This window comes from Homarus americanus, unplaced genomic scaffold (assembly GCF_018991925.1).
Source record: "Homarus americanus isolate GMGI-L3 unplaced genomic scaffold, GMGI_Hamer_2.0 scaffold51859, whole genome shotgun sequence".
Lineage (NCBI taxonomy): Eukaryota > Metazoa > Arthropoda > Malacostraca > Decapoda > Nephropidae > Homarus > Homarus americanus.
In genome coordinates, this window is record NW_024711292.1 from 15,834,530 (window position 1) to 15,848,116 (window position 13,587).

At 48.6% G+C, this 13,587-nt stretch overlaps 1 protein-coding gene across 1 annotated transcript in view; it reads right to left on the minus strand.

The window, feature by feature from the left end:
- Positions 1–347: 347 nt before the first annotated feature.
- Positions 348–13,587, minus strand: part of LOC121856606 (serine/arginine repetitive matrix protein 1-like) — a 22,357-nt gene continuing 9,117 nt past the window's right edge. The window contains exons 9-10 of the mRNA XM_042352279.1: positions 707–740; positions 348–445 (exon numbers count right to left, since the gene is read on the minus strand). Coding sequence (XP_042208213.1) covers positions 348–445; positions 707–740 — 132 coding nt within the window. The remainder of the gene's footprint in view (positions 446–706; positions 741–13,587) is intronic.

A 13,587-nucleotide genomic window follows, 5' to 3' on the forward strand; every position in this document is an offset into this window, starting at 1 on the left:
CCTGGTGGTCAGCACATATTTGCAGATTCCCTGCGGCTTCCCTGACATCATCATTAACCACCCCCATTATGCATTTTCCAGTGATCCGTCTCAGTACTTCCCCCACCCCTATAGGCCCACATCCTGGATTTTTATCTAGGTGAATGAGGCGGCAGGCCGTCAGAGCATGTAGCGAGTGGGACCGTTACCACCCTTGACACGCTCGGGTTACAAGCCTTAGCATAGAGAAAACTAGATCTAAAAAAGAAATCCCCTTAACCGGAGACAGAATGCACCTACCTGGCTCATTAAATATGTGACCCAAAGATGGCACTGAAAATGTCCTGTGACTCTCCCGTTAGACAAAATTAATTCAAGCTATGAATCTTGGAGAACCCGAAGGCTGCCACAGACCGCCCACCCGATAGGCAATCAGAGATACTCATGACGTGGCCCAAAGTGACCCCTAAAAGTTATGAGCAATTCTGAGTATCAGGTCACAAGAGTTCAATTAACTCACTCTTGCAGTGTACCGCAGTCTCTGGATTATACAGTGAAGCATCATCCTCACGCAATATCCACAGGCCAGTGACATAGAGTTAAGATTTCATTATAAACGGTAAGAACTGTAATCCCCAGCAGCCCCCGCACCACCAGGTACATTATAGCATTATATGTACGTGACATACATTGCTTAGCTTCAGAAAGTCCAAAGTCTATTACATACTCTGGCTGCTCCAGTCTCTAGCAGCCTTATCATCCTGTATAGCATTATATTAATTAAACATTCACAATGTCAGCTTCCTTAGGTCGAGAGTCACTTATAAACTGGTTGAGTTTTAACCCCTAGTATCCTTGTACTATCCCGTGTTGCATTAAACACATATGACGTACTGTATACATAGAGAAGTTTCATATGGTCGAAACTCAATTGTTAATAGCAGAAAGTCTCCAATAGCCTTCCATTACTTAGTATAACATTATATGCATGTGGTATTCACAGCTTAGGAACATAAAGTCGAACGTTCATAGTACACATCAGTGACTTGAGCCTCTATTGCCCCTCGCACCTCACCTGGCAACACCTGAGCCACACAACGGCAACTTGTCACGTAATCACACCCAGCATTTAGGGCAAGGCCACTCTCTCCTCCCTCTCACAGTACCTTTCTCTTATTCCCATGTTTCACTCCTCCCACCTGTTCTCCCTGTTCTGCCCCATCCTTATCCTCTCTCCTCTATATTACCCTTATCCTCTTTTCCCTTTATTATCCTTATCCTCTGTCAATACTTTCCTCATACTTATAATCCTCTTTTTCCTTCCCTCCTTATTTTTCACCCTCATGAATATGACCTATACTATTATTTCCTTTGTGTATGAGCCTTTGTTCTGCATGGCAGTGAACAGTGATAACAGTCTCGGTGTCAAGACCTGGCAGAGCTACAGTGCTCAGAATAGGCAACTTGTACATCACTTTTTACCAATAAAGTTGTTAAAATAATTAACTATCCTGCTTCCCTACCTTTTCCCATTTTTTTTCACAGCTCCCCTCATTCTTCTCCCCCTCCCATTTCCATTTTCCCCATACCTCTCCATTTTTCCTTCCTTTCTCCCCCTCTCTCTCTCCTCTTTCCTCCCTTGCCCCCCCATCTCCCCTCTTTCCTTCCCTACGCTCCTCTCTCTCTCTCTCTCTCTCTCTCTCTCTCTCTCTCTCTCCTTCTCTCCCTTTTTCCTTTCCTACTCCTTTCTATCTCTCTTCTTTTTCCTTCCTTACTCCCCTTTATCTCTCTCTCCCTTTTCCCTCTCCCCTCTCTCCCTCTCTTTCTCTCTCTCGCTCCTCCTTTTACTTCTCTGCTCCCCTCTCTTTCCGCTTCTTCTTTCCATTTTTTCTTTCAATCCGTTCTTACTCATCCATTTCATAATACCTATGTCCTTGTAATTCATGTAATGTCTCGTAAATTCAGAAAAGTCCTTGGAAATCATGAACAATCCTGGAAATTCATGAAAAGTCTTGGAAATTAATGGAAAGTCCGTGAAATTCATCTAGCTCCCGAAAATTCATGAAAAGTCTTGAAATTTATGAAAAATACTTCTAAAATTCATGAAAATTCCTTGAAATTCACTAAAAAAAACTTCAGTTACGGAAAGTTATTCTAAAAGCTCAATAGAAAGTGTAAAGAGAGTTTGTAATTGAAGAAAGAAAATCACTATAAAATATAAAGTCAGAGGAGAATATTTGAAAGAAGTTGTTATAAAAGTCTCAATCTTGAAAAGTCATTCTGAAAAAAGTAGAATCCTGGTTAATCATTGAATTTAACTAATAATTCCTGAGAGCCATAAAAACCAGAAACATTAAATGAAAGTATAAACCTTGAAACAATAAATATACGGAAAAACAAGACCAGTGTGTAATGTTTTTGACAAATTCACACCCATCAACATCACCAGTTCATCGTTCTTATTCCATCAGCTTATATACAAACGAATCAGCAAAGTGATGCAGGAACTAAATGAATTAAACTGTTTTGGAGTTTACCTTACTTAAGGGATTATTTTATCAAGGGTGACCCATACTAGTGATTGCCTGTGTTTAGCTGCACTGGAAAAAAAAAAAAATATTTGCATGCCCAAAAATCATCACTACATACGCACCAAAATACCCCACATGCACGCAGAACGTCCTCACACTTGCGAGGAACATTCACAAGCACGCAAAATACCCACATACAAGCGCAAAACACCTACACAGGCGATGAAAACATGCCCACACGCGCGTAAAGATCCTCACACGCACTCAAAACATCTTTCATACGAGCAAATCTTACACGCACGCAAAACGTTCAAACACACGCCAAGAACATCCTTGCATACTCAAAAACTTCCTATACGCGCTCAAACTATCCTTCACATGCGCTCCAAAACACCAAAGGTCAGGTCAGGTTAGGGAACACACGCAAATGGTCTGATTAAATTTATGAAGCGAAAAATAAAATGAAAATCTTGCCATGTCATGTGGTCATATTAATAAGCAGGTTGTTGTAGATGTCTTGAAAAGTAAAAGTTGTGAAACTTTATGAGAAGTGTGATTCCCTACGCCCTTCCATGCCTCTTTCCCTCTCTCACTTCCCTTTCCTTCCTTTCACTTCTTTCTTCCGTATCTTCTTTCACTCCCTCCCGTTTTTCTCTCCCCTCTTCATTCCTTCCTTATTCATTTCTTCTTTCCCTCTTTCTTTTCTCTTTTACTCCCTCCTGCTTTACTCTCTCACAAGCGGATGGTGGTGGTGGAGCTGCCACAGCAACAGGCACATCTATCACCGCCCGTCTGTGGCAGCAGTAGCGCCACCACCACCGCCCGCCTGTGGCAGCAGTAGCACCACCACCACCGCCCGCCTGTGGCAGCAGTAGCATCACCACCACCGCCCGCCTGTGGCAGCAGTAGCATCACCACCACCGCCCGCCTGTGGCAGCAGTAGCACCACCACCACCGCCCGCCTGTGGGCAGTAGCACTACCACCATCCGCCTGTGGCAGTAGCATAAGAACATAAGAACATAAGAATGGAGGAAACTGCAGCGGGCCTATTGGCCCATACTGGGCAGTCCCGTTTACACCCAACCCCTATTGCTCATATGAGCATCCAACCTATGTTTGAAGCAATTCAGCGTATTCGAGTTAATGATGATATTTGGTAACTTGTTCCATTCATCCACTACTCTGTTTCCAAACCAGTGTTTACCTATTTCACCCCTAAATCTAAATTTGTCTAATTTAAAACCATTGTTACGAGTTCGCTCCTGGTTGGATAGTTTGAGTACCTTTGTAATGTCCCCTTTGTTTAGCCCTGCCTTCCACTTATACACCTCTATCAGGTCGCCCCTCGCTCTACGTCTCTCAAGGGAGTGCAAATTAAGATGCTTTAACCTGTCTCTATACTCAAGGTTCCTAATGCCCGGGATTAGTCTTGTCATTCTCCTCTGAATTCTTTCCAAGGATTCTATATCCATTCTGTAATACGGTGACCAGAACTGAACTGCGTAATCCAGGTGTGGTCTCACAAGAGCAAGATACAGTTTTAGGATGACCTCGCTAGTCTTGTAACTAACACTCCTTTGTATGAACCCAAGTACTTTATTAGCCTTGTTACGAGCAAAAACACATTGTTTACTTGGCTTAAGGTTCCTACTTATCATTACTCCTAAATCTCTCTCGCAGTCGGATTTCTCTATGGCATCGTTGTTCATCTGGTATCTGGTTTCCCTGTTTACATCTCCTATACTGAGTACTTTACATTTGTCTACATTGAATTTCATCTGCCATTTTTCAGACCATTCGTTTTGATCTTCCTGTAGTGTCCTCGTCAGATTTAATAACACGTCCTATTTTAGTGTCATCAGCAAATTTACTTATGTTGCTGTCTATGCCGATATCTATGTCGTTTATGTATATAATAAATAATAATGGTCCAAGTACTGAGCCTTGGGGAACTCCACTTGTGACGTTGCTCCAATGGGACTTAGTGCCGTTAATGCTCACTCGCTGTTTCCTGTCCTGTAACCATGCCCTAATCCATTTAAGGATGTCACCTTTGATGCCATGAGCTTCTACCTTTCTAATTAGTCTTTCGTGGGGGACTCTGTCGAAGGCTTTGCTAAAGTCGAGATATACCACATCATAATTGTGCCCCTCGTCCACCGATTCGAAAACTGATGAAAAGAATGTTAATAGATTAGTTAGGCAAGAACGTCCGCTTGTGAAGCCATGCTGGGAATCATTGATCAATCTGTGCTTCTCCAGGTGATTTCGAATGATTGCTTCCAGTTTGAAATGATTGCTTCCAGTAATTTGCCTACTATTGATCGGTATTACATTCGCTATCCTCCAGGATTCTGGTACTACACCTGTTTTTAAGGACATGTTAAACAACTTTGCTAAGGGCATACTAAGCTCTTCCTTATATTCCTTTAATACTCTGGCAAATATCTCATCGGGACCAGGTGACTTATTAGGCTTTAGTTTGTCTATTTGCTTACTAACATCATTACTAGTCACTACTATCTCACTTAATTTGTTTTCTTCACTATCTCTGAATAGAGTCGGTGCCTCGGGTATCATGTTTAAATTTTCGGTGGTGAAAACTGTTGAAAAATATTTATTCAAATTATTGCTCATTTCTCCGTCGTTATCAGTGAGCTCGCCGGAGTCTGACCGTATTGGTCCAATCTTTTCTCGTGTTTTAGTTTGATACATTTGGTAGAATCCTTTGGTTTCTCTTCGCCTCCCTGCTATCTTACCTCATTATTCCTCTTCCTTTCCTTATCGGTTTTAACCCCTACTCTTAATACCCTATATGTCCGGAGGTGAATTTCGCCTGATTTATCCTTCTACCTGCTTCCTTTGGCCAATGATGTTCTTTAAGTAATTATTTATCCATTTAGGGTCATTGTTGTTTGATCTGAGTTTTTTGTATGGTATGTTCTGCCTTTGTGCATTAAGTAACTCACTATTTAAATTGTCGTGGAACTCGGCAATCTCAGATCTCGTTATCAGGTCGGTGTCATCTGTCAGGTTCATGGCCAAGCGCGACACCCCCTCTCTCAGCTGCCCCTTTAAACTGTCAAAGTTTGCCCTTCTAAAATCTGGTACTTCAGTGGAATTTTCCTTACGTCTGCCCTGAAAACCTAACTGGAATCGAATTTCTTTGTGATCGCTGTTTGCAAGTTCGTTCCCTACCTCGACATTGCTAATGAGGTTTTCTCTGTTCGACAGAACTAAATCCAGTATATTATTACCCCGTGTGGGTTCGGTTATATGTTGACTTAGGAAACAGTCCTCGATCGTCTCGAGAAAATCCTCTGATTCTGAGTTACCCGTAAGGACAGTCCAATCTATTTGGCCAAGGTTAAAGTCGCCTACTATACAGACTTTGTTGTGTATGGAAGCCCTGCGCATTTCATCCCAGATAAGTCGCTCATTGACGCTATCAAGATTGGGGGGTCTATATATTACTCATGTGATTAATTTTTCCCGACCGTCGCTTAATTCTATCCAAATTGTTTCTGTATTCCTCTCAGTTTTTATTTCCTTATTTATTTCACACTTCAGATTATCCCTAACATAGATTGCTACTCCGCCTCCTTTCCTGGTCTGCCTATCGGTATGGAACAGTTTGTAACCCGCAATTTGGTATTCGACTGGTAATTCACGTGTGTCTAGGTTGATCCATGTTTCAGTGAATGCAATTATATCGATTTCTTCAGTACATACCAAGGCCCTAATATCATCCATTTTGTTTCTCATACTTCTACTGTTCGCGTAGTATACATTTAAGTTAGTCGTGTTCTGAGTCCTCCCCTTACCGCGTTTAGTTTTAAACTCCCTGTCTAATTTAGTTTTGTCATCATTCCTAACACTATTTCCCTGTAATCTTTCGCCTTGTTTACCCGCTCCCACTGCAGTCTCCTCCACCCCCGTGCCCATATGTTCTCTTAGCAGTTTAAAGACTTCGATATCTTTTGAACTGCCCCCTCTAGAGCCCCAGCCAGGGTTGCTACTCCATCCCTAGACAGGTGCACCCCATCCCTAGCATAAAGGTCCCTTCTGCCATAGAAGTTGTCCCAGTTGTCAATGAATGGGACTGATATTGACTTGCAATATCTGTCAAGACGGTCGTTAACACCAACTGCCCTTGACAACCATTCACTGCCAACTCCCCTTCTAGGCAGGACACGGCATATGATAGGGATCCCTCCCTTAGTCCTAATACGATCTATGGCTGCCTTGAACTTATCAAGAAGTTCCTCGCTCCTACACCGGCCAATATCATTGCCTCCTGCACTGAGGCAGATAATGGGTTTGTTCCCATTACCAGACAAGATATTGTCCATCCTGTCAACTATATCCCCACCCCAGCTCCTGGCAAACACACCCTCATCCTATTTTTGTTTTTACCACAAAAGGCCCTGTCCATGTACCTTACCTGTGAGTCACCAACAATTAAAGTTTTTATACCTTCCTTGTCATCCCTGTCCCTGACTGTACTAACGTCCAATTCGTCTATCAAGGGACTGAACAGGTTGGTACACTTAGCTGTTGTTGTCGTTGTTGTCGTATCCTTCGTGTGCTTCTTCACCACCAGCTTTGTCTTCCCACTACTCACAATTTTCCACTCGCTTGATTTTTCGTCAGACACTGGCTTTACTCGTCCAGCCTCTCCTTTTAACTTCGCCAGCTCTTTCCTTAATTCCAGGTTCTCCAACGTGGCCCTCTCAATTTCAAACTTGGCCCTCGCCAATTCTTCAATGGACCACTCCAGTTTGGTCAACAAACTCTCATACCCAAGACCGCACATACTGGCCATATCTGATAATTATCCCTCTGGAGCTAACCCTGCCGTGACCTTTCCCCTAGTGAGGTCAGAACACAACTGGTGAGGTCAGAACCACCACCACCGCCCGCCTGGGCAGCAGTAGTACCACCACCACCGCCCGCCTGTGGCAGCAGTAGCACCACCACCACCGCCCGCCTGTGGCAGCAGTAGCATCACCACCACCGCCCGCCTGTGGCAGCAGTAGCATCACCACCACCGCCCGCCTGTGGCAGCAGTAGCACCACCACCACCGCCCGCCTGTGGCAGCAGTAGCACCACCACCACCGCCCGCCTGTGGCAGCAGTAGCATCACCACCACCGCCCGCCTGTGGCAGCAGTAGCACCACCACCACCGCCCGCCTGTGGCAGCAGTAGCACCACCACCACCGCCCGCCTGTGGCAGCAGTAGCACCACCACCACCGCCCGCCTGTGGCAGCAGTAGCACCACTACCACCGCCCGCCTGTCATATCACTACATGGTCCACATCTCACCATTTTAATGTCACTCAACATCCAAGACCGTGGCCAATTTTCAAGTTTGTGAATCTCACACCCCTGGAAGTCGCTTAGCACTGGACTTGTTTTTAGTTCAAAACCGTATAGATGGCAAGACTCTTACCCTTACTAACTTACCTATGATTATATTACAAAGTATTAAAATTACTAATATAATCCGCCTATATTAAAAGCTACTCGATTGTTTTTTACTTTTTGTTTTACTTTTGGTTTTATCACCTGTATTGCCTTATTTTTCTTCACTTGCAAATAGTTTATCTAAAAGCTCTTCAACAACCCGCTTTGTTAAAATCCACATGGCCTAGAGACTCCAACCAACCTCCAGCTTACCATATACTCTCCCATAACACAGTAATTGTCGTCTGTCTATGAAAACTTCCCCCGTCAAATCCGGAACCGAACCTGGGTACCGTATCTCGGCTACAGAAAAAACAACACCATTTCAGCCACTGTGCCAGATAACACAACATTTAATTATATTTAATTATTGTGGTCTGATATATAAGAATGATGCCTCTGACTAACTGATAGTTGGACAGGTCCCTTTTGAGGCCTACGACGCCTGGCAGGACGAACAAAATTTAGACTGAAAATGGCCGAATAGGCTAATTCTCTTGGGATCACTTGGCGGCCCAGAGGTAGCACTTTTGGCTTTCACAGTAGGGGGGGGGGGGTAGTCTCGTTAGTGGAGTGTAAGTGACTATACAGGTAGTACCCAAAGCACCTTAAATCTTGACTACATAAATTCAACCTTAACTCAAAATTTTATCAGGAGGAACCTATACCATCCTCCAAATTGATCGCTACATTTAGTCAGGTTTACTAATTAACAACTATAAATAAACCTTAATTATTTAAGAATGACCCCAATCAGTAGTGTTTGTGACATAGTATTATTACATAAAACTTGAAGATGTGAAGGACAACAATAAAAATAGAGCACTTGCGACGTACAGAAACCATGGATATTTTACGATGTAGCAGGGTGAAGGACTTGTCTTTGAGAGCAATAACCAAACGACTGATGAAAAAGTCATTTTCTCATTAACTCATCAAACACATGTTGACAAGCACTGAGATGTCAACAAATCAATACAGGTGGGTTCTCGCAGTCACGTCATCATGTACAGTCACTCATAAAAGAAACGGGGCTCCCTGGGTGAGGGGTCTTGTAACTGGAAGCAGTTCAGTTCTGATAACAGTGTACCTGACGTCGGGGTGTGGGGTGAGGAGGTGGATCACTGCCTTCTGCATGAACCACTGCCTCGGGTCATGCCTCGTTTCATGAATACCATACCATAATCATGTTAACTTTACGTTTTCTGATAATTTCGGGCCTATCAACACCACCCTTAGCCCCATGTGCTGTCTGTTGGAGTCTTCCTCTAGGTTTGTTCATTCTGCAATAAATATCGAAAAAATATTTAGCTATTTTCCGACATATTTGTCTGTATACGACCGCGCAGGCTTATATTGTTACTGAACTTATATGTATAACATACAGGGTCTCCTTACCTCGCGATGTTTGAGACCATATTGCCCCTATGGACATTTCTGCCATCCCTAACAACAAGAAGAGGCCTCTCCCTGACACACCCACTCAAACCTTGGTGGAATAAATATATGAAAAAACTCTTTTTTGAAGAATAAGTTTGGTTTGGAAATAAAGTGTAGGTATAATGCGATGAATAAGGTTAATTTAGTGAGGATATTAGGATCTTAAGATATAATGCCCTAAGGTAACATAATTATGTTGTATTCACCTCGCATTAGTTGTTCATGAAACGAGACATGACCCGAGGCAGTGGCTCATGCAGAAGAGTAGTCACGACAAATTAAGTTTGAAATGGATAAATTATTCGTGGATAATTTGACTAATCAACAGCATGTTCCCTCTCACACGACGCAGTTTGGCGCTAACTTCTAGTCACAACAAATTATTTACGCCCGACAACACTTAATTTACACCTGACATCACTTAATGGGATTACCTGGCGAGGAGTGAAACAGCACGATATACTGTGACAAAAAACATACATTACTCTGGGAAATGTAAAGCTCTAAGACTACCCGAGTGAACATAAACGCAAAGGTTCTCTTAGACGCCCCAACCCTTTTGTCAGAGGACATCAAAGCTGGGAACTGTGTAGACCATGATGCTAATATTCACTGGGCGGAAGAGTCTGTTGCTCTGGAAACACTATTATTGTTTTCCGGGTTGAGACACAGGGAGACATATATGACATTTGTAATGCAGATGAAGGTATAGTCAGACTTGGCAGTGGGACTGATGACTTACAGCTAATTAAAAATAGAAAATCGAAAAGTGTTGAAATAGTTAAGTAGAAAAACTCTAACCTGACCTGAAGTGAAGTACTTGTATGATGCATGACGTGTATCTGTGATACAAGACGTGTGGACTGTAATGCATGAGGGGGAGGAGATGGGGAGAGTGTGGAGGGACAGGGAGGAAGGGAGAGGATGGGGAGAGGGGAGGGACAGGGGGAGGGTGGAGGGGATGGGGAGGGTGTGGAGGGACAGGGAGGAGAGAGAGGATGGGGAGAGGTGGGAGGGAGGACAGGGAGGGAGGAAGAGGATGGGGAGAGGGGAGGGACAGGGAGGAGGAAGAGGATGGGGAGAGTGTGGAGGGGACAGGGAGGGGAGAGAGGGATGGGGGAGGGTGGGAGGGACAGGGAGGGAGGAAGAGGATGGGAGGTGTGGAGGGACAGGGAGGGAGGGAGAGAGGGATGGGGAGAGTGGGAGGGACAGGGGAGGGAGGGAGGGGAGATGGGGGAGAGTGGAGGGACAGGGAGGGGGGATGGGGAGACTGTGGAGGGACAGGGAGGGGAGGGATGGGAGACTGTGGGAGGAGGGACAGGGAGGGAGGGACAAGATGGGGGAGTGTGGAGGGACAGGGAGGGAGGGAGGGAGATGGGGAAGTGTGGAGGACAGGGGAGGGGAGGGGATGGGGGAGACTGTGGAGGGGACAGGGAGGGGAGGGACAGATAGGGGGGTGTGGAAGGACAGGGAGGAGGGAGGAGATGGGGGAGAGGTGGAGGGACAGGGGAGGGAGGGACAGGGGAGGGAGGAAGGGAATGGGGAGGGAGTGTGGAGAGACAGGGAGGGAGGAGATGGGGAGGATGTGGAGGGCAGGGAGGGAGGGATGTGGAGAGTGTGGAGGACAGGGAGGAGAGAATGGGGAGAGTGGGAGGGACAGGAGGGAGGGGATGGGGGAAGAGGGAGGGACAGGGAAGGAGGAAGAGATGGGGAGAGTGTGGAGGGACAGGGAGGGAGAGAGGAAGGGGGGGAGGTGTGGAGGGACAGGGAGGGAGGGAGGAATGGGGAGAGTGTGGAGGGACAGGGAGGGGAGGGGATGGGGGAGAGTGTGGAGGGACAGAGGGGAAGGAGGGAGGATGGGAGATAGTGGAGGGACAGGGGAGGGGGAGGAGGGATGGGGAGAGTGTGGAGGGACAGGGAGGAGGGAGGGATGGGGAGAGTGTGGAGGGACAGGGAAGGAGGGAGGAGATGGTGAGAGTGTGAAGGGACAGGGAGGAAGAGGATGGGGGAGGTGTGGAGGGACAGGGGAGGGAGGAGGAGATGGGGGAGATGTGGAGGGGACAGGAGGGAGGGAATGGGGAGTGTGTGGAAAGACAGGGAGAGGGAGGGGATGGGGAGTGTGGAGGAGGGAGGGGAAGGGGGGAGGAGATGGGGGCTGGGGGACAGGGAGGGGGATGGGGGAGGGTGTGGAGGGACAGGGAAAGGAGGGAGGGAATGGGGAGAGTGTGGAGGGACAGGGAGGGAGGGAGGAGATGGGGGAGGGGGTGGAGGGACAGGGAGGGGAGGGAATGGGGAAGGTGTGGAAGGACAGGGAGGGAGGGATGGGGAGAGTGGGAGGGACAGGATGGGGGGAGGAGATGGGGAGAGTGGGAGGGACAGAGGGAGGAATGGGGAGAGGAGGGACAGGGAGGGAGGGGATGGGGAGAGGTGGGGACAGGGAGGAGGAGGGAATGGGAAGAGTGGAGGGACAGGGAGGGAGAGGATGGGAGAGGGAGGACAGGGAGGGAGGGAGAGAATGGGGAAGAGTGTGGAGGGACAGGGAGGGGAGAGGAGGGAGATTGTGGAGGGACAGGGAGGGGAGGGAGAGAATGGGAAGAGTGGGGAGGGACAGGGGAGGGAGAGGATGGGGAGAGGTGGAGGGACAGGGAGGGGAGGGAGGGATGGGGAGAGGTGGGAGGGACAGGGAGGGGAGAGGATGGGGAGAGGTGGAGGGACAGGGAGGGAGGGAGAGAATGGGAAGAGGGGAGGGACAGGGAGGGAGAGGGATGGGGAGAGGGGAGGGACAGGGAGGGGAGGGAGGGAATGGGAGAGTGGGGAGGGACAGGGGAGGGAGGGGAGGGGAGAGTGTGGGAGGGACAGGGAGGGAGGGGAGGGAATGGGGAGAGGTGGAGGGACAGGGAGGGGAGGGGGATGGGGAGAGGGAGGGAAAGGAGGGAGGGAGGAATGGGGGAGAGGGAGGGACAGAGAGGGAGGGGATGGGGAGAGTGTGGGAGGGAGGAAGGGAGGAGATGGGAGAGTGTGGAGGGACAGAGGGGAGGGAGGAGATGGGGAAATGGAGGGACAAGGAGGGAGGGATGAGATGGGGGAGAGGTGGAGGAAGGGAGGAAGGGGAGAGGATGGGGAGAGGGAGGGACAGGGGTGGGAGGGGATGGGAGAGTGTGGGAGGGACAGGGAGGGAGGAAGAGGATGGGGAGAGTGTGGGAGGGACAGGGAGGAGGGAGAGGATGGGGAGAGTGGAGGGACAGGGGAGGGAGGAAGAGGATGGGGAAGAGGGGAGGGACAGGGAGGAGGAAGAGGATGGGGAGAGGTGGAGGGACAGGGAGGGAGGAAGGAGATGGGGAGAGGGAGGGACAGGGAGGAGGGGATGGGGAGATGTGGGAGGGACAGGGAGGGAGGGGATGGGGAGACTAGGAGGGACAGGGAGGTAGGGACAAGATAGGGGAGGGAGGGACAGGGAGGGAGGGAGGAGATGGGAGAGTGTGGAGGGACAGGGGAGGGAGGGGATGGGGAGACTGGGGAGGGACAGGAGGAGGGGACAAGATAGGGGGAGGGAGGGACAGGGAGGGAGGGAGGAGATGGAGAGGGGGAGGGACAGGGAGGAGGGGACAGGGAGGGAGGAGGGCAGGGAGGGAGGAGATGGGAGAGTTTGGAGGGGCAGGGAGGGGAGGGATGGGAGAGTGTGGAGGGACAGGGGAGGAGAGAATGGGGAGAGGTGGGAGGACAGGGGAGGGAGGGGATGTGGAAAGTGTGGAGGGACAGGGAAGGAGGGAAGAGATGGGGAGAGGTGGAGGGACAGGGGAGGAGAGGAAGGGAGAGGTGAGGGACAGGGAGGGGAGGGAGGGGAATGGGGAGAGTGGGGAGGGACAGGGAGGGAGGGGATGAGAGGTGGAGGACAGGGAAGAGGAGGGGATGGGAGAGTGGAGAGACAGGAGGAGGGAGGGATGGGGAGAGTGTGGAGGACAGGGAAGGAGGAGGATGGGAGAGGTGGAGGACAGGAAGGAGGAGGAGGATGGTGAGTGAGGACAGGAGGAAGAGGGATGGGGAGAGTGGGAGGGACAGGGAGGGAGGGAGGAGATGGGGAGAGGGAGGGACAAGGAGGGAGGGAGATGGAGAGAGGTGGAGGGACAGGAGGGGAGGGGGAGATGGGGAGAGGGGAGGGACAAGGAGG